General features: G+C 36.4%; 2 protein-coding genes, 1 long non-coding RNA gene and 1 pseudogene across 4 annotated transcripts; 1 reads left to right on the top strand and 3 right to left on the bottom strand.

Moving 5' to 3' along the window:
- Positions 1–217: 217 nt before the first annotated feature.
- On the bottom strand, positions 218–2,164 carry si:ch73-257c13.2 (uncharacterized). 2 transcript variants are annotated; one of them, XM_026290792.1, is made up of 4 exons: positions 2,022–2,164; positions 1,639–1,677; positions 1,444–1,540; positions 218–1,363 (listed from the first exon to the last, which is right to left on the bottom strand). In XM_026290792.1, the coding sequence occupies exons 1-4, from the start codon at positions 2,123–2,125 to the stop codon at positions 416–418; spliced, it is 1,188 nt and encodes a 395-aa protein (XP_026146577.1). In that variant the 5' UTR covers positions 2,126–2,164; the 3' UTR covers positions 218–415. The 2 variants fall into 2 exon arrangements, with proteins under 2 accessions (XP_026146577.1, XP_026146578.1); XM_026290793.1 differs by having other exon boundaries at positions 1,639–1,724.
- A 4,692-nt stretch (positions 2,165–6,856) lies between these two features.
- Positions 6,857–11,735, bottom strand: LOC113037906 (osteopetrosis-associated transmembrane protein 1-like; annotated as a pseudogene).
- Positions 11,736–12,228: 493 nt separating this feature from the next.
- On the bottom strand, positions 12,229–17,226 carry LOC113037907 (zinc finger MYM-type protein 1-like). Its single transcript, XM_026195229.1, has 5 exons — positions 17,206–17,226; positions 15,962–16,010; positions 15,049–15,119; positions 14,808–14,873; positions 12,229–14,578 (listed from the first exon to the last, which is right to left on the bottom strand). Exons 1-5 carry the CDS (start codon positions 17,224–17,226, stop codon positions 12,392–12,394), a joined length of 2,394 nt encoding a protein of 797 aa, XP_026051014.1. The 3' UTR covers positions 12,229–12,391.
- Positions 17,227–17,606: 380 nt separating this feature from the next.
- LOC113120764 (uncharacterized) lies at positions 17,607–21,221 on the top strand. Its single transcript, XR_003294654.1, has 3 exons — positions 17,607–18,002; positions 18,840–18,872; positions 20,470–21,221. It is a non-coding gene; the product is annotated as an uncharacterized LOC113120764 (long non-coding RNA).
- The last annotated feature ends 5,443 nt before the right edge of the window (positions 21,222–26,664 follow it).

Consider the following 26,664-nt stretch of genomic DNA (forward strand, 5'->3'; position numbering starts at 1 on the left):
CCATGCTGTATAATGGATTAATAATGCATAGAAAAATTAAATTAAATTAATGCATTTAGCACATGCTTTTATCCAAAGCGACTTACAGTGCATTCAGGCTATCAATTTATACCTATCATAGAAAACATAGTGGAAAATCCTGTTTTACAGGTTACAGGTTCACAGACCCCTAATTGAAAACCCTAGTTTTAAATCATTAGCAGATTAAAACTTTAGATCCTTTTGGAGGATATTGTTTTATTATACAGACACTTGTCCTTCTTGATTTTGTAATTCAACATATGCATTGCATTATGACAACATAACTGTACATAATATATACATACTACAGTGATTAACAAAACAGTCACCTAATAAATAAAAGTAGAACATTTTGTCAACATGTTGCATTCATTATCATACGCAACACTACTTTTCAACACTGACTGTACATATATTTTCTTTTTTTAGTGGTTCGCCCGAGTGAGGCTGCAATGTCTTGTCTTTTAGATATTCCACCAAGACTTCCAGAATGTCCGTAGCGTAGTTCATGGAAAGGTTTTTGAGTTACATCATCCCTAATGCAGTCCACTAGAACATTGTAGGTTTCCAGGAACATGTTGTATAAAATACAGCAGGTCTTCACAGCTAAACTGGTTTGGCAAACCGAATGCTTCTGCAGGCATCTGAGCCTCTGAAAACAAGATCTCAGAGTATGGATGGAGCCTTGTGCAACTGCAAGAGATGACTGCACTTTCTGGTTATAAGAAACTTTTTTCTGTCCGAGTGTTGCATAATCAGGGAATGGAGTCAGAAAGTGCTCTGAAAGTGGGAAGGTGGAATTGCCAATAATGTGTTTGCCATGTAGCAGAGCCACAGGGTTTTCCCGCAATGCTTTGCCAACCTCCGATGCTGAAAGGACTCTTGAGTTGTGCCAATTTCTAGGGTGCTCTGCAGACACGTAGGTAAAGTGACCCTTGTGGTTGCAAAAAGCCATGAGTTTTACAGAGTATGACCCCTCTGCATCTCTATATATCTCTGGATCTGGCACATCTGTAGGTTTCTCAATAGGAATGAAACCCGTTCCTACTACACAGAGGGTATCTGGTAACCCCACAGTAGAAAGGAACCCCACCACAGACATTTCTGCTTCCTCCCCGTGCGGCCAGTGAATTTCATTAGCCAAGTTACTGGTAACAAGGGTAGAGAACTCATCCAGCTGATCACAAATGAGTGACTCTGTGATGTGGAAACGGTTTGCCACAGTGTGGTAAGACTCTTGGGTAGAAAGAGCCCACAGGCTAGCAAGCACTGCATGCCACACTGTCCATCCCTCTTGCCTAATGGAAGTCCATTTACAAGGTGCCAGCAGCCGTACCAACTCCTATAAACACAAAAAGAACAATTGTTTTACCAAACACAAAGGAGATTAGCAGAAAATAGGACCAGCATGAACTCAAGTACCTCAGTTTGAGATGTAGTCAGCTGGAAGTGACTCTTAAAATCATTTATTGTCAAGCTTTGCAGCACGGTATTGAAAACATCTCTTTTGTCATCCTCTCTGACATGTGAAAACAAAATAATGTTAATGCATACATCCAATGTGTATTAAAAACAGCATCTTTTTTTTTTTTTCAAATACTGTGTGGATCATCTTACCTTTGCAGATCATCACTTGGCTCAGTTTTCACCTTCATTCTATTGAAATATGAATTAATAGTGGTTGTATTATTGGGTTTTCACAGCTGAAAATAAAAATGGTATTTTGATGCTGGTTTCCAGCTAGCTGTGATCTTCAATTAACGCTTAATTTATATAATCGAGCGGTTTTTGGCACATCGTATGTAGTCATACAGCAACCAGGTTTCAAAATATCACCAGTTTAAGATGGATTTTGGACAGGCTGGACAACTGAAAGAATATTTCCAAGTCAAACAGTTGCAAGCTACAGTGAATAAACGGCGTATAAAAGAGGTGCCGTGTTGTTTGTAACCAAAAAAAGCAAATTGTAGACATATAGAATACAGTTTTCTTCACCTTACCTTACTTTCCTGCGCTTGCGAGTTGCATTTTTCTTGAAAAACAAGAAATCTTCAAAATCATAGCTGTCTGCTAACAGAAACGCAATACATGTTTCCAGCGCCATGCTTTTCGGATTCAGACTGTTGCAATGGCGCCCTCATATGGCAAATCCACCTTATAACATGTGATGGATTTTCCTACTAAATGTGGTTGATTTTCTTCATGGATATGTTGTTTGTGAACTTGTTTTAAAACCAGGCAAATTTAGACAGAAAATATCTTGAATCAAACTACGACAGTTAGGTGGTCTTATCTGGTTTAAGCTGGTCTAGGCCAAGCAGGTTTTCTGCTAGTTTAGCTGGTTAAAATCCTGGTCTCCAGAGAGACCAGCTAAAACCACTAAAACCAGCATACAAAACCAACAGACTGGTTTATGATGGCTTTTTTTTTTTTTTTTTTTTTTTAGCAATGATTGCATGAACACACATCTGGTCTCAAGTCTATTTTTCACTCATTAAAGAGATAGTTCACACAAAACAGTTGGTGGTTGCCATTGACTTCCATAGTATGGAAAAACATATATATTTTTTTTATGTTCAACATAATAAAGCAACTCGTACAAGTTTGGAACGACATGAAGGCGAGTAAATTATGACAGAATCGTCATTTTTTTTAGCTTAAAATCATGTTCCATCGATAGATGGAGCCAGAGTAATAAAATAAACCTGGCTTATGATTTATCTCCATGTAGATACTAGTATAGATCAACTGTTAATAAATTTCATATCATTTACAAAAGAGAAAAACAACATCAAGTGTGTTTTCTGATATGAGAGAGAATGAAATGAGAGGAAGTGATCATGCTCAAACCCTCCTCAATAACCTTTGCCGTTTCCTCTTCAGTCCCATTGACCTGAATGATGGCAGCACAAAATAACAAATAAGAGCTACAGTGATGAGACAGCTTGCTTCACACTTGAGAGCTGCTCTTAGCATCTAGCGTTAATCAGACAGAATTAAATATGCAGGAAGTAATTGTGCAGGTCACAACCCCTCATCTTAATTTACACATTATTACATGGAGGTTATGCACTATAAGGCCATAAATCTGTATAAAAATCAACTATAACAAGTTGCATGGAAATTAAGACTGTGACATTTACTTTTGTGTATATATTTACTAAATGTTCTCTTTACAATTCACGTTTACAGTTAGAATTTTATCAGTGGATATTCAGTTATAGCAATTATAAAATAAAGGTAAATTCCATAAATATGAAATATTGGTTTTCAATATTCTAATACATTTGGCATGTAGTCTAACCATTTGATACCTAAAAGTAGAATATTTGCATGTAAACAATTAATTTCGCGGCTCTCCTGAATACTTGATTCTGATTGGTCTGATTGGAGTCAAGCGATCAAATCTTTTCTTTCAAGGCGATGCTGGATCTTAGACCGTTCGTGCAGGTAAACGAAACGTATTTATTTTACTGTGTTATTGTTGCTCGTTCTTGTTGTACTATTTTCTTTACTACCTGACGGTTTAAGATAATATACAATTGTAAAATTGTTCAATATGAATACGAAATAGAGCTTAAACAAACATTGCCATTAGAAAACATTTGAGAGTAAAATATATTAGCGTCTTGAGTTGAATGTGTAACATCATGGACATTAATATAAAGGCCTTTAGGAAAGCACATTATTTATTTTATCCAGTGCTTTCTGTTTTGTTGTACTGAGCTATTCAGATGCCAAACTAATTTTAGAAATAGTCCTGAATGCACTTCATCATTGATGATGACAGAAGCACCACAGTGGCCACCTATTGCCTCCCTCAGATCTTCTCCATTATTGTCTTCAAGAGGCATTATAGCCGTCTTATCCAGCTGATGGGCCATGCACTGTACCCAAAGATGAGTGGGCAGGGGTGCCCAACAGGGTCAGATGTTTCTGCCCTTATGCCATGGCCCATTATTCAAAAGCTCTTATTCTGCTAGACCCCCTGGGTCTGTGTAAGCCTTGCAGACTGTGATCCTGTTGTCTTATTAAATGAAGCTACGGGGCACAGAAGTCATCAACCTTAGGTTTCTGACACAACAATCAGCATATGCAATGTCACCTCCAGCTGACCTCTTGTACGACCTTTGTAATGAGGTTGAACATTTAAGAAATAGCAAATAGAGGCTGGAATGGAGAGATCTGTAGCCATCAGCGGTGCTAAGTGACCACTGTGATGAAGTGATTCTATAATCATAATAACAAAATCCCATGATCTTCAGACTTTGACCCTTATGAGGTCATAATGGCCCCTTTCATTCAGCAACACACGTTGGCTCTTAAGTGAGAATTGTCTAATTATAAAGCTATACTTCTTCAACAAAGCACCATATTCAACTTTAGATAATTGACAGCTTTAAAAAGTTTGCATAACTACCATGGTTACGCAGAAAGTATGTGTGACTGATTACAGAGCAGATTTATATAGAGTAGATGAAGGAACCTCAAATTACAGATATAAAAACAAAAAATACCTAAATTAAGAAAGGATGAACTAGAAAGAAATACAAATTTGATAAACCTAAGTTGTGATAAATTAACAGTATCTCATTAACAGTATGTCCCAATGTTGACATACACTGCATACTTTTTCTGTCATCATAAACAAAACATCAGTTGTTTATTTGTCCTTTGAGATTCTTAACCCCCAACATAATACTTGATTTTATATGATGGATTAAATTCATGTTTCATGCAATATTTTATCTAACTTGTACTGATTTTAACACATAAGAAACAAAATAACTTATGCTGACTTATACATACTACTTTCAATGTTATATTTATTCCTTACAAACAATATTCAAGCAATATTGAGGATTTTAAAAAATAATGACTGACATTGAATCAAATTACAAAATTACATTTTCTAAATAAATAAATAAATAAATAAACAATGATTTTCTTATTCAATTCCTATTAAAGCTCCTTTGGGTAGATTATGGTGCTTGGAAACAAGCCAGAGGGGTTATTATAAAAAAAAAAAAACGTGGTAAACTCACTGCTAAATATGCTGTATAAAACATAATAAATAAACAATACATATGGAAAATAAATATACAATAAAATGAAACACTTTTAGAATGAGATCTCTTTATTATTCGTAATAAAATTACAGCCTTACAAAATGTGAAAATAAAATCAGACTTTTGTTAGTATGCAAATTTTTACAAAAGAGCACAAAGCAATCATTAATCAACACACAGAAATGATTTATAATAACAAGTCATCCAAAATCCTAATGGCAATATTTAAACAATGCAGCAGCTACTTTGAAGGTTTGTTTGGATCAAACCTTGCTGAGTTTCAGGCTCAGGGATATTTCATAATGGGCTCACTGCATAAGGTCCAAAGTCACTGCTCCGATTTTACCAAGGCAAAATGTGATGATGGATAATCTCACCCCCCCACCAGTCCCCCCTCATCCTCTCTAAGGTTCTTGTCAGGTAAAGTAAGGCTCGGGTCATACATCTCAAAAGGTATTTCAGGTTTTGCTTCAGTTCTATGAACACGTGGCCTTGAAAATTCACCTGGTTTCTGCATTTGGCAGTCAGGTCAGGAGTAATGACTTTCACCAACAGATCTGGCATTTCAGGGATGAAAGCTGTCATTCTTGTTAGACATTGAACTCATGAGCCACAAATGAAAAGGCTATTTTGCCCCATATCTTCCTGTACGATCATATGACGGGATAAATCAAGTGAAATGCGCTTAACAGGCAGTGTGATAGGCATTGGCTTGGCTCCATAAGACCAAAAAGCCAATGCAGCTTAACGGATGTGTTGTTACGATTAATCGGCCAAGTAACTTTATCCTACATTTAGATTAGCTGCTAATGACTTGAGAAGCAGGTGCTTTGCAATCCATGGAAAGTCCACATAACCCTGAAAACAACAAGCCTGTCAACAGCAACAAGGAAGAATTTAGGATTCAAGTACAATTAAAACAAAGGTATGAGGAAGCTTTCTGAATTGAAAACAATTTTGCAACTTAAGAAGTATGCAAATATCCTATGAATAAACCTTACTGCATTCAGAGAATAAAAATAATACTTTACTTAATGCTATGGTCAACATCTGAGTTCAGAAAATGAAAGATCTCTTTGATGCATCACCATTAATTAAGCTTTCCTATTCCATGTCTATCTTTTTCAGAATAATTTGTGTGTTCATTAAATATATGACAGTTTAGTTTATAACCACTCAATGAGAGAAGACTATGGCAAATCCATTGTTAAACAAAAAAAGAGGTAAACAGGCACATGGACCAGCTTAAAAGGCTTCATGTTGCCTCTTCCGTCCTTTACTTTTCTCCTCTACTCACTGCATACACCTTTGACCCTGAATAAAGTATTTGCTACAAGATCTTTCTCTAATGCACATGGAGTGCTTCCAGAAATGGCACCACAGCCATGTACTGTGTGTTTGTGTGTGTGTGTGTGTGACTGTACATTTGTTATCACCTAGGAAAATAGAGAATATAAAATGTACCATGGTCTGTTAGTGCAGTAAAAATGCAGCATAAATATTCTAATGTACAAGATAAATTTCCTTTATACAATTTATAATAATAATATACTAGCATCCACTATAATTATTGAAATCATCACTGATCCTCTGAGAAAATCAGTAGAATTATCAGTAATACTTGCAACTGGCGTATTTCAAAGTGCAAATTACAAATCGTGCAAAAAAAAATAAAAATCTGATTTAAATAGGAAATCATAAATTCTTTGATGTGCTTGGAGTCCAGAAGAAGATGTGAACCCTACCTGTCCATAGTGAAAGTGCCTGTTGGTTTAGAAGGAGTGATGAACCAAAGAATCACTGTCCTCTCTTCCCCTCCTTGCCTCATCTCCACTCAGCTGAATTTGTCTTGGATATTCATTAGGCTGCTGCTAGACTCGACTCTTTTGGCTGTGGATCAGGATGAGAGAATAGATTTGAACTAAACTGGCAACAGATGCAACAGAATAATCAATGCACAGTTTAACATTGAAGTCAGAGACTTGCTTAGAGCATTAAAATGTTTTGACAGATGCTAAAATTAGTAGTTTTCAAGACCGCTTGGTTAAATACTGTCTGAAAGTCATTTACCATGAAATCTAAAGCAGTAAGGATCAAGCATGCACAATTAACACTATCAAAGACCTTGGCCCTTTCCTTAAACTTTCTAAAGACACAATTTGCAAGGCTAGGCAAGTTATTTACGGTGTATAAGCTTGTGCTTCTTTTGTTCTGAGTGCAGGAAGCTGCTTAAGTAAAAGATGATGGGGAGGAAGAGCATGAAGCTGGACACTGCGATGACAGGCACCGTCTCCTCCCGCGGCAAAAAGCAGCTAAAGTTTGTACTCCACAGGTGCTGTGTCATATTCATCTGATAAATAAGCAAGGTATTGATACCACAATTCTGATAGTTCTATCATAATCTGCTACCATTAAGGCTGGTTCACACTGTACCAACAAAACTTTAGCAAAAACAGAAGAAATAACAAAAGTACTGTAGTTCAATTAAGAGGAAGCTATATAAGCCATTTAAGATGAATGGTGGTAAAAAAAAAAAAAAAAAATAATTCTAAAATACATTGTACCAACAAAAACAAAACAAAAACAATGTGTTTAGTAGATAGTTCTATGATTTTATCCTAAGGAAAATGCATTTTAGATGTACATTTTATAATGGATTTTAATACATTTCCTGAAAATAAAACCAATAAGTGGTGTTCCTACCTTCTGTAAAGTCTGGAATACACTACACCACTTTTAATAGAATAGTTCATCCAAAAAAAAAAAAATTGCCATCACTTGATCACCAATGGATCTTCTGCAGTGAATGGGTGCTGTCAGAATGAGTCAAAACCACTAATAAAAGCATTACCATTATCCACAAGTAATCCACATAACTTCAGACCCCACTAATTAATGTCCTGTGAAAAGCTGCATTTTTGTAAGAAACCAATCTAACATTATGACTTACTTAATTTCAAACTATTGTTTCTGGCTAAAATATGAATTCTCTATGCACAAATATGCACAAATCAAATACAAGTAAAAAAAAAAAACAATTAAATAAAGAAGTCCCAAACAATTCTAAACAAATATGTTGCTGGATTTTTTTTTACTGGAGGAAGCGTTAATATGTATTATGGACATGCACCCTTTGGCTTCACAAGACGTTAACTGATGGACAGAGTCATGTGGATTTCTTGTAGATTATTGTGATTTTTTTACCAGCTGTTTGGACTCTCATCTGACGCCACCCATTCACTAATGAGGATCCACTGGTGAGCAAAGCCATGCATTGCTAAATTTCAAATCTGAACAGCTTGTAAAATATGTTTGATATTCTCCATTTGGATAAATACTCTAAGGCTCAAAAAAGCTATGCCCCTCATAACAACTCAAACTGGCCAAAATCTGAAGACTAGCTCTGACTTTGGCAACTATGGTCAATGCATCTGTCAAATTCAAGGAATTTATTTATTTTTTACATAAGTCATATCCTGTATTCCACCCTTTAGTTTGCACAGATGTAGGACTATAGAGGGTGCTGTTTTACAATTCTCCCAGAATCCCATATCATAAATCTTAATTTTATCATAACTTAGGACTGTGTTTAAATCCAATAACAGGGTTTGTGTATATTAGTGCAAACTCACTGCATCTTCTAAATCAATGCAGAGCATTTGGTTTTTCTCCATTCTACCATATACCTCGTTCAACCTTTTGTATATGAGGCTTTTCAGTCTTTACACAGTTCAGTGTGGTTCCTCTATTAAGAGAACAGCATACTCTCAAACTCAAGTAATCTCTTTTAACCAAGCTCGTACCTATATGAGCCATTTGATTTTACCTGATATGGTTCAAAGCAGGAGAATGACTGATTCTGAGTGGCTATGAAGTGAAGAGTATCATTGGAAAGAGCATCTTGATCTTCATTCAGGCATTCTAACATGCAAAAAATATTAGAATTATTCTCTAAATAATCATAACTAAATAAAAACAAATCATAAAACAGACAAAATTTCTTCATACTGCAACAAGTGGTTAAGAGTGAAAATGCTTAAGGGAATCATGCAGTCTAATACCTGTTTTAATTGAACCTACAAAATTTAAGGCTATGTTACTTAAGCTTGCATTCTGCTGATGTCCAGATCTCATCTAATTCGATGAAGAGGGTATAGAGCAGTATCAACCTATCAGAAAACATGTCATGGCTGTCATGGCAACTGACATTTCCAGAGGCAGACTATGAGGACTACACATAATGACAAGTCATAAAGTATTTTGCAATTAACTTCTACAGCTGCAGTCCATAACTGATTTGTGACCCTGGACCACAAAACCAGCCTTAAGTCACTGGTATATTTGTAGCAATAGCAAACAATATAGGTTAAAATTATAGATTTTTTTTTTACTGCCAAAAATAACAGGATATAAAGTTAAGATCATGTTCCATGAAGATGTTTTGAAAATGTCTTACCTTAAATATATAAAAACTTAATTTTTGATTAGTAATATGCAATGCTAAAGACTTCTTTTGGACAACTTTAAAGGTGATTTTCTCAATATTTAGATTCAGATTCCAGATTTTCAAATATTTGTAAAAATAATAAGTGACGTCACATTCAGCCAAGTATGGTGACCCATACTCAGAATTCGTGCTCTGCATTTAACCCATCCAAAGTGCACACACACAGAGCAGTGAACACACACACACACACCCAGAGCAGTGGGCAGCTATTTATGCTGTGGCGCAGCTGGGGATTTGGTGCCTTGCTCAAGGGCACCAAGTCGTGGTATTGCCAGCCCAAGATTTGAACCCACAACCCTAGGGTTAGGAGTCAAACTCTAACCACTAGGCCAAAACTTCCCCATCTTAGCCAAATAGTATCTTCCCCTATGTTAGCCAAATAGTGTCCTATCCTAACAAACCGTACATCACTGAAAAAAAAGTATTTATTCAGCTTTCAGATAATGTTAAGACAATTTTAAAAAGTTTACCTTTTGCGTCAGATTTAATAAAAACAACTTGTACAATGTCAAAAAAAAACATACAGTACATATTGACATCTTAAGCTTTTTTTGTTCGTTTGTTTTAAAAGGTACAATGAGAATATTATAGGCATACTGATGTGTAACTATTTAAATAGACTTGGTTTATTTTATAATAACTTAAAATATCTGTTTAAGCATACTAAAATATTCCATTGTCAAAGTGAGTCGGCTTGGTGAAACCAGGGTGAAACAGTGAACACACAAAATCACGAGACATGAGTGCATGTGACTCGTGTAATTCTTCAAACTACGCAAGAACGTTTATAGGCACTTTAGTGTTAGACTTGGGATGAGCACCTACTTTGTCAAATGATATGCTTTTCTAAATGTCCTCCAGACTGTTGAAGCCGGTGTAACAGTTCTGACAGACTTTGACAGGTCGTGCATAAGTCACGAGGCAGTTCGCCAAATTCACGTAGCGTTCACAATAGATACGAAGCAGTTCAGTACAATCCTCGTTGACTTCAAAGCCTTTTGGAAATGTAGATAAAAACTGATCCCAGAGAGCTGTTCTGTGATACAGGCATGACTGCTGATGGCAGCTTTAGTGAACTATAGCCACTAATTTCTAATGGCGAAAAAGAGCAGTTAGCAACGGCAACGAAAGTAACATCACATTCAGCAAATAAGCATACTGATACAAATGTAAATTTCGTTAACAATTGTGACTCAGCACAGTTTTCTGTTGTCCTTATTTTCCATATGTCTCAGTCACATGACCACTAGGGTAATCTCGCGATAGACGGGATTTCAACTGATGGGTGCACCTGTAATGTCTAAAGTGAAATTGAAAGAACTGGAAATTTAGTCTCGTTTCATCCATTTATAATTGTTTTGTGTCTATACAATGTACTATTTTAACTAAACTATTTTGCTTTAAGTTGATCGGAACTAGACTTATTATTATTCAGAGTTGAATTTCTGCATGTTGCTCAATTTTTTTTTTTACAGAAAGAGCTTAATAGGGTCACTGATGGCTCTGGCATCTATTTAACGTAAAATATATGAGATACCCTTTTGTTTTTATGACATATACATTTTACTATTAGTTTATAACGCTGTGAATTTTCACTTTTAAGGAAAGTATTTATGGTGCTGTTACGTTTTGCTGGTGTTAAAGAGAAATTTAACAGCTTCTAAAAAGTTGCAGAATTAGTTTATTTCGTTCAAGTTTCTGATCATGCACACAGAATATAGTCTATTTATTTTATTTATCCCTATCAGTATTAATCTATTAGTCAGTGTGAATTTTAAAAGGTAGCCTACTACAACATAAAGGCAAACAGTTTAAAATCGGGTTTGATAAGCATTTTAATATATTCTCACTGTATTCTTTTTGCATTTCATTATTCTGTGTGTGTTTGGAGACTGTCTTTATGAAAACGTGCTGCATCCTCTCTCTTCTCGGTTTTTGACACCGTGTGCAATTTTGCGAATGTAGTCTATAGCGCGCGCGGCCAAAAATAATTACGGAGTCAAGGTAAACGATCTGGGCTCCGATTCTGATTGTGTTAATTGTCGCAAACCCTCGAATCAAGCCACTGCAGTCAATGGTCTTTAATGTGAAATTAGTGCCTCTTGATAACTTGCAGTCCGCGGCAATTCTGCAGTCATGAGAGCCTGATGGAAATGGGGGACTGAGAATGCCTCACATTAAGGGCTATTCTACTGCGTGCGCTGATGTCTGAGGGTAAATTCGCAGGTTTTATGTCGTGGATTGTTGCATTAACTCTCCACTACTACAGTGTAGCAGCCAGAGGCGTAGGTTTGATTTTGAGATTGATGGGGACATTCCCGGAAGCTGAGGATTCAGGAAATGAATAGTATAACAAATAATGACAAGGAGGCAGTTTGGCTGACTTATTAACTTTACTCTGCTTATAGTGTAATGCAATAATTAATTATGTAATGTTACAGGTAACAAATGACAAGGAGGCAGTTTGGCTGACTTATTAACTTTACTCCGCTTATAGTGTAATGCAATAATTAATTATGTAATGTTACAGGTAACAAATGACAAGGAGGCAGTTTAACATACTTATTAACTTTACTCTGCTTATAGTGTAATGCAATAACTAATTCTGTAATGTTACAGGTAACAAATAATGACAAGAAAGCCGTTTAACAGACTTATTAACTTTACTCTGCTTATAGTGTAATGCAATAACTAATTCTGTAATGTTACAGGTAACAAATAATGACAAGGAGGCAGTTTGACAGAGACTTAACTTCACTTAACTTTGTGTCTACTGTCTTGTTCCGAATCCTTACTATTTGAAGTAGCCAAACACATGTCTACGTCTGTCATTAACAGAAATGAACTGTTGGCATATTTGTTTTACATCAACTTTGTCCAGTTTGTCCTGGTGGACATGGCACACAGCAATACTGTTAAGTCTCACTTGTGCCATTGTTGATCTGAGCCATGTTTTCAGTCTCCTAAGAGCACTGAAACTTCTTTCAGCCTCAGCTGATGAGACTGGGATGACTAAAAGCAGCCTGACAAGGGTTTCAACTTGATCAAACAAGCCTCTCACTTCAATAGCCATTCCTCTCATGATATTAGCCACTTCAGTACTTGATTTGAAAGTATTTTTAGTCCGAAACATGGCTAATTGGACTTTTAGATTATCCCTATTCAGTTCTGGATAGTGATCAACAATGTCATTTACTTTTCCAGTCAGTAGAATTTCCTCTAGCTTCTGCAAGACATCTAAATCTGGTTGGTTGAAGAACCTGTCCTGAAGCTGGGCATCAACACAATCTATCATTTTATAGAACTCTGTTCTATAATGCTCCTCAGCTGACTTGGGAGTGTGCTGGCTCGCCCCACCAGTGTAACGTTTTGGTGGCTGTCTTTGGTGAGGAATCTGAATAGACTCCATCCCAAGGGAGTCAACCATTGCCACTGCTTTCTGAAACACCTCCTGAAAGCTGTCCTCATTTCTTTTTCCTATTAGAGTAGATCTGACACAGTCTATTGACCTTCTCATTCCTGCAATTGTTTCTGTCCGTTTTTGCAGGGACTTGTTCAGACACTCTAACTCAACAATCACTTCTAACGCCAAAAAAAGTCCAAGCACAGTTTTACCCTTTTCAAATCTCTCTCGTAGTCCATTTGCCCTCACACCTGTGTTAGACCCATTTGATGCCATCTCCTCCAAGCTAGATAAAACACTCTCATACTGAGACAGCACTGCTCTGATAGCTTTTCCTCGGACTGTCCACCTGGTTGGGCACAGAGGTCTGAGTGATATCGACTGTCTTTCTGAACCTGCTGCTACTGCTGAAAATAAGGCCTTAAATTTCCCAGACTGGTGGCTTAATGTCCCTAGCTCATGGACCCACTGCAAGGCATCACGTATCACGGGACTGGCTAGGCAAGCGGACTGTGTGATCAAGTTAAGACAGTGTGACCCACAATGCACATGCAAAGCCAATGGCTGCTGTCTTTTAAGTTCTGCTTGTGCTCCTGAATGTCTTCCTGACATATTGGCTGCACCATCATATGTCTGACCCCTTAGACAACTCATAGGAATATTTAGCCTCAAGAGGACATCCGCAGCCACCCTAGCAATTTCTACTCCAGTTGTCCCTGGAACTTCATATAAACCAACAAAAACCTCTTGTGGTATCAGGTCATGGTCCACATATCTAAAACAGATAGATTCTTGCTCTACTCCTGAGACATCTTGAGTGCCATCTATGATGAGTGAGTACTGCAAAACTGGTAGAGACTGGATAGAGACTGCAATACTTCTGACAATACAATTTCCTAACAATTGCAAAATCTCATTTTGCACTGGAGGAGAGGTATAGTCATGACAACGGGATAGCCAACTAGAGAGACTAGCATCATCTTTGGCTTTAAATTTCAAAAGCTGAAATAGATTCCCATCTTGGGTCTCATGGCCTCGCAGTGCCAGACCCTGCCTAGCTAGGTACTGTACTGAACTTACAATATTTTGCAGGCAGTGCCTAGCATTATCTTGTTGCTTTGCCCAGGCACTTGAGAGTTGTGAATCTACTGGGTTTGCTTCTTGAGCACTAACTGTGACTGCATGATGATGCGATTTGCTATTCTGGTGGCGTTCAAAGCTAACAAGAGCATTCTTCCAGTTACTAAATCCCTTAGAGGAAAACGCAGGGTCTGCTTTTTTGGACAGTGTATTTTTCTTTATTGTGTATGTTTTCACACAGTAAAAACAGAGAATTCCCTTCACAGTGGGGCTATAGTGAAGCCATGGATACTGCTTGTACCAATTTTCCTGAAAATGGAGGACCCTATTTGACAGCTTTTGAACTGCAATGTTCTTGGGGTGAGGTTGGTTTGGCTTGATGTCAAAGTCCAGAATATCTCCAGTTCTACACTGTTCTTCATTGTTGTCACTCTGTTCTTCGATGTCGTCACTTTCACAGTTACTCTGTCTATTGCTGTCTACAGATGGATCAGCATCCTTAAAAATACACCACAGTACACAATTAACCACTCTGTATCAACTACCGCATATGAAAAATACATCTACACTATGATAAGGCTAGTAAGCACTTTATGCCCATATTATTAAAACCATGTATGATGAGTGATTAATAAACCTCTAAATATACCAGTGCAATATCAATGTAATACAAAACAAATATCTACATTTACTCTTATGATTACATTGTTACCAGCCTAGCCCTCACCTGTGACCCTGCCTCTCCACTTGCCTCTCTTCCTGAGCTACTACCTAGCAGGACTGTTTCTGTCACCTGATAAAATGAAACAATGCATACAAATGAACAATGCAACAACTTGTGCCTGATCAAAGCGCTCATTTCAAACTCACATTGACGAACTATATAGCAGATCATCTGCCTAACAATTGTCTCAATAATAAATCTCACTATACTAACATGTCAACATCATGTCAAAACTTGACCTCACCTGTGACCCTGCCTCTCCACTTGCCTCTCTTCCTGAGCAACTACCTAGCAGGACTGTTTCTGTCACCTCAGCTGGCAAAACAACACATTGACAGAATTAACAGGGAGAGAAATCTTAGAAAAAAAATTGCCGATGACTCTACCCTTTAGCAATTGAGAAAATATTTTAAATGACTTACTTGTATTTGTTTTAAAGTAGCTCCTAATATCTAACTTTCTTTTTTTAGCTGCCATCCTGACTCAGCACATCAAAAAAAAAGCCTAATTGACAAACACATTTGTTTCACTATATTAGTAAGCTCAGGACATTGCAGACTTCCACTTTTTTATCAAGTACAAAATTCATATTTTACACAACCCTTACAGAAACTTGTGCAAAACACTAGACTTAAATAGAAACATGATTTGTCAGATTTATAAATCTTTTTAAATAGCAAATATAAAATAGTTGTCATGATCTTTTAGTGTAAGTGCCCATCACAAAGTGTACACACACACACACGCACACATTTTTTGTACTGTACAAACTGTGTAAAAAAAAAGTCTACACGAACCCTACCCATCACAGAAAACTTTTTTGCATTTTCAAAAACATCAGTTAGATAATTTATAAGCTGTTTTCCTCATGTGAATAAAAAAATCCTTGTCCCCATAAGGATTTCAAATATTGCCATCGTTGTGGGGCATTTTACCCCCACAAGGGTTTACCAGGACATACAGAGACAGACAGACAGACACACACACACACACACACACAAAACACCCAACCCCACACACACACAGTTTGGGTTGGCTACTTATCCCGCGATTGTCATACATTGAAAAAAAACTGCACTGTCCCAGAATCAATATTTGACGCGATTTGTCCCGTATTTTGGCTCACATAGCTGTTGTTTTCTTTCTCCCTCACTTACCGCATCTAGGTTTCGGAGGAATTTTGCCGCTTCTCACAACCGAATTAAGCTACAGCCTCTCACAAGTTAGAAAGAAAAAGCACAGCCAATCGGATTAGCGATGTGGGTTCGTGAGGCGGGACTTCTACGAGATCACCAATTGTTGTGTACCAGGAATTGCGCTTTTTTTACAGAACGCTCTTGTAAGAGTGGTTTTATATATAAATATATTTTAATTTATATATAAAATTTGTTTTATATAAATATATATATTATTATTGCAAGGGACAAATCAGTGGTCATTGGATATTGGTAGGGACACGTCCCTAGCGTCCCTACTAAATTCTACGCCCCTGGTAGCAGCTCTGTTATTGTGATAGCCTTAAATTGGATGATCCAAGTCATCCCTCCACTCCTCCCCTCGGCAGCTGAATTCATTGATTTGCAAACAGGGAGTTTATGAAAGAGGTATACAAAATCGTGATACCAAAAGGACGTTTGCAGTGAAAATATTACCAAATATTTGATATATGTTAGGTTATATATGTTACGTTACCTCACATGTCCTGGAAGAAATAAAGATTATTGATCATTGTGAAACTAATCAGGTTTTATACAGGTAGGCCTACTATTACCTTGTGCATTAAGGCTTCATTTGAATGCACAACGGAGAAAGAGGCAATTGAACGAGGACAAAAATCACTAATTAGGCTGCCTAAGTGAAGTATCTTCATCGACTGGAGAGCTCTTAAGCAAAGGGATGAGCCTGGACAACTTGGTTTAAATTCTGAAAATTATCAGTGTTCATGGCTCAAGATTATCCTAATGAATTTTTAAAAAGAAAAGCAGGTTTTCAAGGAACTACAAGAGACATTGATTTCATGGGTCACCTGACCCTCACAATGATTTCTGAGGTAGCCTAAATGAGGCGTGTGATCGTGATGACTTTATCCCGAGATTAATTATTTTTTTCTTCCAATTAAGGCGTTTCAAATCTTAAAACAAAATTCTGCCATTCAAATAAAACTTTCGGAATAAAACACCAATAACAGCTACACAACTGAATGTGGAATCTTTTGATCGTTTGTCTCATGTGAATAATTTAGTTAATTTTGAGAATTATAAAATAAAATTATAAAATAAAATGAGAAAATATAAATACAATATTTTTAGATTAAAAAATAAATGCGATTCGGTCTTGTTTTTTTTGTTTTTTTTCTCAAGTGCCTTAACTTTGACTTGGTAAATCATGACTCTGACCATACCCAGCAAGCAATAGCCGTCATTTCAACGTCTGGGTTAAATATAGACCAGATATAGTCCGGCTATGTGTAACCCACTTTTAGCCCAAATAACATTTAATCTGGATAAATGTATTTTTTTTGCAAAATAACTTGTGAGATGTATGATATTCCATCATGTACGCAGAGTCTAACGTGATTACAAGTTGTTTGGTTTACTTTATTTTACATGTTATATGTGTAGGCTGTGCGTAGCCACGATTTAGCTCGTATTCAGACCCGGCTATTGTAGCCCACTTTTTGTCAAAACTGATTAATTGTATTTTTTTGCCAGGCAGTGCATGAAATGGTTAATATTCAATCATGTTCGCATTGGTATGATATCAAGGTTCAATACGTCATTTCACGGCATGGCAGATCACGATTTAGCTCCGAATTGGACGGGCTATATGCGGTCTGCTTTAGCCCACCTGGCGAAATTATTGCAATCTGGGCTCAGATATAGACCAGCGACCTAGAATATTAGTCTTTGAAATGTTTTCGCTTACACAGCTTAATATATATTTTCTGTCAAACATTCATACACAATCTACGATAAAAATATCTAATCAAATGCAATTGCATTTCCCAACCGCTAGATGGCACAATTGAAACACTACTGAGACATGTCTACTGGAACTAATGCCATTGCGTGACTAGATCACTTAAGCCAAATCTCGCGATAAACATTTCCGCCATTTTATTTTACACGAGGCAGCTGTCGGAGTGCAACGGGTGAGCAACAGTCTGAGTGAAAACCTTCACATTTCTACTTCGATCTTGTAAGTATGCGTGTTATTTTTGATATGTTTATTGTTTAAATTAGTTAGCTGTTATAATGTGTAGAAACCGTGACATTTTAACATTAACATTGCAGAGTACTTCTTTTCTCCAAAAAGTTAACGTTACCTTGCACGTGTTATTGCAAATGTATCTAAATTCAATGAATGTGGTAAGCATGAAACTATGAAACTTATCATTACTATTTTTTTATTATTATAAAGATACCAGTATTTATTTGTATTTAAATTAGAGTTGATTTAAAGCAAATTCTGTAAGTACTTTACATAAAATTTAACAGCAGCATAGTGCAACATGAAAAAAAAAAATAAAAATCCTCTCCATTTAATAAAAGGTAGTGGCAAACATAAAGTCTTTAAACTAGTTTGTAAATAATTAAAATATGCAGCATACATTCAGTTTTCAGTGAATTTGTTTCAGATATAAATTTGAATGCTGCTTCTCCATGTTTTGTTTTGACTTTGGAGATATAAAAGTAGCTGGCTACTGTCCCAGATGTCCTGAGAGGTCTGCTCTGGATGGTTCATAGTGCATCAGAAGATTAGAAATTTACTTTGGCCTTAAAATGTTAATTTAATAACCAACTGTAGTTTTTGGATATTAATTTTTTGACAGACAGATAGCCAGTGTAAAAACCTCAGAACTGGAGTGATGTAATCCACTTTATTTGATTTAAAGACACTGTTTATTGGAAATTATCCTGCAATCAGTCAACAAAGTACAGCAATTGAATATACAGAACACTTGTCAGTGACTACCATTAAATGTCTTGTTACCAACATTCATCAAAATATATATTTTTTGTGTGTGTTCAACAGAAGAAAGCCATACAGGTTTGGAACCAAGTGAAAGTGAGTAAATGATTACATGTTGTTGTTTTTTATTTTATTTTTTTATTTTTTTTAAGTGTCTATGCCTATAAGTATTTTTTATGTTTATTAGAGTTATATGAGTAAGTGATAAAGAATGATTTATAATGATAGTTCACTTTGAAATTAAATTTTGATATGTTTAAGCTTACCTTATGGGCATCCAAGATGTAGGTGTCTTTGTTTCCGCAGTAGTTTCAATTTTTATATTTTTAGGTCAAACTGTTCTTGTCTGTCAGTCATATAATGCAGGTCTATATGGTCACCACCTGAAAGAGCATGCACAGAGAAGTCCAAATTAAACAATTCCCCACCATACACACTGATAGCCTAAGACACGAAACGAGCGGTTTGTGTCAGAAAACGAACAGTATTTATATCGTTTTACCTCTTATAACACAGCAACGTCGAAGTGATCTGAGGGCGCGCGTGCTTCGGTGTGTGTGCATTCTGGGCTGGCTTAGTCTAAGTGCGGCGCTTGCGCAAATTAAGCCAGAACGCGGACGCATCACACACCTGGAAGCACGCGAGCCCTCATATCACTTGGACGTGGCTGTGTACAAGAGGTAAAAACGATATAAATACTGTTCATTTTCTCACACAGACTGCTCGTTTCGTGTCTTAGTCCATCAATGTGTACTTACAATGGGGAATTGTTTAATTTGGACTTCTCTGTGCATGGCCTTTTTAGGTGGTGACCATAGACCTGCATTATATGACTGACAGACAAGAATAGTTTGACCTAAAAAATTGAAACTACTGCGGAAACAAAGACACCTACATCTTGGACGTTCTTAAGGTAAGCTAAAACATACCAAAATTTAATTTCGAAGTGAACTATCCCTTTAAACTTGAGGGGAAGAACTAAAGTAGAAATGAAAATAAAATCTGTTTTCACCTTCATTAGAATGATAATTTAAAAAAATACTGTATTTCAGTTTCAAAACACATTATGGTAGTAGTCAGACATGTCTTGGGATAACAGTGTTACATAATCAATTATAATGTTAATTTTATTTCCATATTCAGAAGTTATGGATCCCAAATATCTAAGAGAATGGCGACGCTTGAGAGATCGAGTTAATGCTCTCGCTGAAAATTAATAGGTCATTTTCATTGCCATTTAAGTGAAATTACAGAACTTGCATATATGAGCTTGATAAAAATGAACATTCGAGAAGAAAATGTCAGATATATATGTATATGTGTGTGTCTATATAGCCTATATATATATATATATATATATATATATATATATATATATATATATATATATATATATATATATATATATATATATATATATGCATGCCTTGTACAGAATTGTTCAATACGCGTATCGTTACACGCCGTATTGCATCACCACTAAGCAAGCAAAAATGTTCAATTATTGATATTAATTATAATATTGATATAAATTATTGTCTATATTGATATAAATTATATAGTCTCAATCTATATTCTGTTAACTCTATCTATTAAATCATCCTAGCAAAAGTGATTGACTAATTAGTTAAAAAGGATTGTCAACAATGTTTTTTTTTTGAGCAATAATTCTTTCCTTTTTCTCATTTGGCAGACGCAGTGATGACCAGCTTTCCATCAGCTATGGAATGTGAAATAAAAAATGCTATTTCTAATCATTTCAAACAAGCACCAGGGAGGGCAGGGGGTGGGGGTTATGTATCTAAAGTAAACAGTTAATTCTTAAAAATTAATTGTTTTACATATTTTTCCAATGTTTTATTTGTTCATTTTTATGTTTGAATGTTGTCCAAGTTGTTGTTGTCTATATAATTGTTCAAAATAAATCCCTTTATATTCAATTAGTTTGGATGGATTTTAATTTATGAGAACCTGTTATATTTGAGTGAAAAGAATCCTTATGCCTCATTTTGTTGTCTATTACATGTATATGTAGTGTAATGGATGACTAGTCTATTCTTGGGCTATGGTTAGACGTCTATTAGATTTTCACTGACAGCCCAAAATCAGCCTTGTTTTAGCCTAGACCCATATTGCCTGTCTATTAGACGTATGTAGTTGTTTAGCGGTCTAATTGATGACTAGTCTATTCTTGGGCTATGTTTAGACGTCTATTGGACGTATAAATATAGTCGTTCAATAGCTGTCTGATTGTCTATTCTTGGGCTATGGTTAGACATCTATTAGACGTATATATGTAGTCATTTAATAGCTGTCTATTCTTGGGGTATGTTTAGACGTCTATTAGATTTTCACTGACAGCCCAAAATTAGCCTCGATTTAGCCTAGACGTCTCGGCTGTGTTTAGACGGCTATTAGACGTCTATTAGACGCAAAATTGCTTGCTGGGTAGGGACCAGTTAAGGGTTAACTAAAGACTGTGCGCTTTAAGCCGTAGTCTAAACCTGGAGAGAGAGGAGCTGTAAAGTTATGCAGAAGTTATTCTCCATCCTTTGGGACGTCCCTAATCCCCAAAAACCGAGTTCTTTTATGTGAGAACTGTGCCTCTTTTCTTGTTTTGCGCTGCCTATACAACATAAAGTCAGACTGCATTTAATGCTTATGGCGGGATGTGAGGGGGATTTTGCAAATGCGAGGCCCCCTTTCGCCGAAATATTGCTCTCTAAACGTCGTGTGAGTCTACCAACCCAAAGCGACCCCAGATTCTCCCCCCGGTGTCTGACTCGAATGACAAACCAGCCTGATTTCACTGCATCGCTGGGAAATGTTGGGGTTGATAATAGAGATTTCGCTTTCATTTTTTACGGTTGACTTGGTTATTGTTGCTTTTCTTTTGCCCCGATTCCTTCCAGGGATTAGGCCTGACTTCCCCACTAGCAGCGGCCAAAGTGGCCCGAACTGGGGATGACAACTGACGAGGATCAAGGCTTGGGCTATTCTGCCCTCTGAGAGGCAATGTGAACCGAGAAGAGCTGGACAGGAGAAAAGCCCTTGGACAGGAGAAACGCGCTCTCAATGTTCAATGAAGGGATGCCCCTAAATAGCTTAGAGAGCCCTGCAGCCTAATTAATTACTGCTAACTTTCTCGTTAAAACGGGAATAGGCTATAGCTAAACGTTGCGTACGCACAAAATGGGCATAGAAATGTGCGCACGCTGTTTTCCAAGCACTTATCAGAATTTATAAAAAATAAACTTGGCGTAAATATGTGCGCAGCGTACGGATGCTTTTGACTGTGCGTATTTCGATATAGGCTACTCATTTACATTAAATATTCCACTCTCATTAATGGAGATGAAATTACATTAAGTCATTACGCAGAAGTTAAACAAAAATTAGGCTAGCCTATATTAATTTATACATATGTATTTGCAGTTGATGCGCTTAATCACTTGTCCCGAGGCATGCAATGTTTTAATCTAAACTAAACTTTAAATACTTGCGCCGAGTCATACAGGCTTATCTGTTTCCACTAAAAATAGCTAAACGAAGTTCACATTTTCAGTAGAACTGCATACATTTTATCTGATTTGAACTGTTTAAAACAACTGAAATACTATTTGGCCAGTGGAAAAGAATTAGGTCAAGTAAAATAGGCTTATCTGAGAACTAAACAGTTTTGTTTTTCTAGATATTATTCTAAAACATTCTGGATGATTTTGGCAATAAAATTTAATGTGGTACAAATGGCATTTAGTCAGGTCTCTTATTTTTTTTTTTACGTCTTATACCTTTGACGTTAAACATGGTGTCACGTGGGTGGGAATATGCATGGAAATGATATGCAGATGAGGTTATGCATAGTAAAACGAGGGGTTGTAATCTCCATATATGGTTATTTCGGGGAGGAGTGTGGAGATGCACATGCGCACTATCGTTCCATGACTGGGATTTATAAAGGGATTTTTTTTGCGCAGGTTCTGGCAAAGTCTACGCATGGTTTTATAAATCTAAAAACTTTTGTGCGTACATAAAATCTATCTTTTGTGCGTATGTAACCTTCCCAGGACCTCACTATTTTGTATACTTTAAATGTTGGTCTCATATATATATATATATATATGTATATATATATATATATATATATATATATATATATATATATATATATATATATATATATATATATATAAAATAAAATTCAGAACAAAACTGAGACAACTTTTAAAGGGGAGATGATGTACAGCTGCCCCATTAAAATTAAAACAAATTACTTATTTACCCCTAAAGGGTGCATAGTACCTTAAAGGGTAGCCTACTTAACATACACAGTTTCACCTGTTCTCATGTTAATCTTGAGTACCTTTAGAGTATAGTACTGCATCCTTCATATATCCAAAAAGTCTTTAGTTTTATCATATTTATAAAAGAAAATTACAGCTTTCCGATTCTTTCCGGAAAAATCAGAGCTCCTGAAGGCGTGCAGTGAGTGGAGCTAAAATATGGATGTTTCGTGTTGTTTCCATTTAAATAGATTCACTTATGTGCTGATTTCCAACAAAATACAGAAATCTGATGCAATTGTACTGAAATGAATGGGGGTTTTTTTATCACAGGGACAGCTCCATGTTTTAATTTCAAACAATGTGCAAATCCAGCGTCGACTTGGGCCTTGTTTATAAAACATTTGTCACTCAAATGACCAGAACACACAAAGGCACTTGATACACTCTGTTGCTGCCCCGGAAAAACAAACTGCATCCACTGTTTGTGGAAAGCTGGGTTCTTGGGGAAGCTGAACACCATAAACTTTCCCTCACATCCAAAAATGCACTTAATTTTATTAATTTTGAAGGGCACCGACCATTATGTCATGTTATGCTAGCTGATAAAAATGGTGATTAATGAAGATAGTATGTCAGAGCCGTTTGACACATCCTGGAAGTTTCTGTTCTGCTTTAGCAAATCAAACTTCTGTTTATGGTTAGACCTTCACAAAAAATATAGTTTTACAGCTACATATATGCAGGTGGATTTTATTAAACTTATTCTAATAGACAAATATTTGTTTGGGCAAAATGCACAAGTCCTGTTTAATGTTTTTATTCACACTGTGAAAAAATTGTGGATTGTATCAATTGTCTTACTATTGAAAACATACAAAATTAAACCTATTGATAGCACTAATCAATAATATCTTGAGCTTTTCTCCCTCAACTAGACATGTTGACCATTCATGAAGAAGTTAATCTTTATTGACGGTGTTGTGCTCCACTGTCGGCCCGCTTGGCTCGCAGATCCAAGTCTCCAACAAACAGTCGGGATAATTACCAAAAATGTAGCCGACGAACTCGATACACAATGGCGCATTGACTTCCTCACTGTTGGTCGCCTCTTTGGAGCGCCACAGCGAGGCCATCGCTCCACGCAAGTCACCCCAGGCATCGTTCACCCGGAACGGAAGGCAAGGACATCTTGTTTCATAACAAGACACGATGCTGACTTCTTTCAGCTCCAGCGAACTGGACATAAAACTCGGCTGACAACCTCCAGCACAGGACGATCAGAGAGGGAAAAGCGGGTGGTTAGAGTCAGCTTTCTGTGGGGGAAAAGAGTTACAGTTAGAGTTTACTAAGTGGACTTAAACTGCATGAACATTTTAACAGGTCACTTTTTGTTGCCCCTAGGACTTACTCTTTGTGTTATGTTATCGTCTTGGGCTTATAGTGACACCTAGATGCCTGGGTCCATCAACTAAAAAAAAATAAGCCATGATTGTTTGTTTTTTTTTTTTTTAACTGAAACAATGCATCTGAAATCACATACTTCCCTCATATATAGTAGGCAAAAAATAGTATATGAAAAGAGTAGTATGTCTGAATTCATAGTATTCATAATCATTTGGTGTGCATCCGATGGACACTTTGCTATCCCATGAACATGAGGCCCTTTAGGAAAAGGATTCATGAATGACCGTGAAGTGATTCAATGGTCACACATTATTACTTATTCTAAAGAAGTGCCTACCTGATGAAGCCAAAGAGTCCAATAGTGGAAGCAAATGGCATTCAGCTGGTCATGTGATTTAAAAATGGCCACCTTCATTAGGAGATAAATTTTGCAAATGCAATGGATTTCATTATGTAAAACTTATTTAAAGAGGGAAAAATTGCACCTTTAAGAGCCTTAGTCAATTTCCCTGTAATATGTAATATAATTTATCATATTTCTATTTACGTTCGTTTGAAATTAATGTTAACTTTTAATCCAACATATTAAGTGAATACATTTTTAAGGTTTGGTGAGCTGGCAGTTTCACCAGTGATATAGCTGAATGAAAGACCCCCCTACAACTCCTTGTTAGTTGCCAACTATGAACTTTTTTTGCCCTGAAGAGCAGTTCAGTGCAAGTCGGTTCTTATTCACTGGCCGGCTTTTGTGGGCCGCCCTCGCTTTCATTCCTCTGTGCGTTACACCAATTAAAGGAGGACGTGCAGCAACTGTAATGGCCCAAAGAGTGATTGTTTTTGACAAGCAACAAAACACATAGATCTACCCCTCCGATTAGGAAGGCCAGGGGGAGGGTGTATTTTAGGGAGGTAGTGCTCAGCCCAGTCAGTGCCCTTAAAGCGGCATGAGCTATGAGAAGAGGGGTATGGCCTTCAAGGGAAGGGTTTTTTTCTCAAAGACCGGTCATGTCAAAGAGGAGGACAGAAAGATACCCAGCCTCCCACTACCAAGTTTTATACACACTATACCGCTTGCCTGTGTACAAGTGTCAGCTTTTACCACACCAGGGCTCAGTTTGAGAACTCTGGAATTCCAGAATCAATGAAATTCCTGAAGAGCCAGATCTCAACACACAGACCAAATCCCACATATATTAAATCCAAAGCTAGGCTTTGCTTGGTGATTTATATCAGTCATAATCAAATAAAAAGAGCAGCTTGGGTTCATGTGGCCAGGACAATACAGTTCCTGGAGGAATTTCTCTTCTGTGTGATGTGTAATGTTAGTGAGATTCTTACTGTCTTCTTAAGTGATAATCACTTATGCACTTTTAACTTTCACTCAAAGACTTGACCATTAGACAATTGTTATCTAATTCTGCAACAGAAATTATTTTCTTCATGTCAGTACTCAAAACAATTGACAGCTGTGGTTGCCAGAAATTCACAGTTTAAATGTATGTTTACTGTGAATGGCATATTGATGCATTTACTACATATCATAAATAATAAATCATTAAATTATGTAATGTTAATATATCGATGCACTTGAACTACAAAAATGTGCTTTTACCCTTAAAATGTACTTACAACCAACAGGATAATAGAGGTGGCAAAAAAGAAATCCATGTGATGAATCAGAGTTTTATAAAACATGGCCAATACAGATAGATGGTGTAACACGTGACACTAAACTAATAAAATAAACACTAATTAAATAATATAAAATGTAACACAAAACACATTTATGTTTTTTGACACTGATGACAATGAGCACAAACTAGATTATTTTGTCATGCTTTAATTTAAGCTCCAATTCTTACCACTAACAAAGCATCTTTTGCCTCAATAAACTCCTAATTTGTTGCTTATTAATAAGATATAGTTAGTAGGATTTTAGAGAACTCGAATATGGTCATGGAGAATATGTGCTTTATAAGTACTAATAAACAGCCATATGTTAATAATAGGCATGCTAATAAGCAATTAGTTAATAATGAGAATTGGTCAATAAAGTGTTACCAATTATTTATATAGAACATATTCATGTGATGTGTCATGTAGATATCCTTTTACCGAGAATATACACAAATGAAAATAAAATTTATTGTTTACACCAATTTCTTTATAGTTTTTACATGCAAAAAGCATACATTTCA

Source organism: Carassius auratus, chromosome 20, assembly GCF_003368295.1.
Source record: "Carassius auratus strain Wakin chromosome 20, ASM336829v1, whole genome shotgun sequence".
NCBI classification, from domain to species: domain Eukaryota; kingdom Metazoa; phylum Chordata; class Actinopteri; order Cypriniformes; family Cyprinidae; genus Carassius; species Carassius auratus.

Excerpts from the sequence above, each read along its gene's own strand:
- si:ch73-257c13.2 (XM_026290792.1), bottom strand. The coding sequence starts at position 2,125 with ATGGCGCTGGAAACATGTATTGCGTTTCTGTTAGCAGACAGCTATGAT. Across the intron at positions 1,678-2,021 it reads CGCAAGCGCAGGAAAGTAAG|AATGAAGGTGAAAACTGAGC; the intron begins GTAAGGTGAAGA and ends ATATTTCAATAG. Across the intron at positions 1,541-1,638 it reads CCAAGTGATGATCTGCAAAG|AGAGGATGACAAAAGAGATG; the intron begins GTAAGATGATCC and ends TTCACATGTCAG.
- LOC113037907 (XM_026195229.1), bottom strand. The coding sequence starts at position 17,226 with ATGACGGCTATTGCTTGCTGG. Across the intron at positions 16,011-17,205 it reads TGACGGCTATTGCTTGCTGG|CTTAATTCGGTTGTGAGAAG; the intron begins GTATGGTCAGAG and ends GAGAGGCTGTAG. Across the intron at positions 15,120-15,961 it reads TCCTCCGAAACCTAGATGCG|CTGAGGTGACAGAAACAGTC; the intron begins GTAAGTGAGGGA and ends TTGTTTTGCCAG.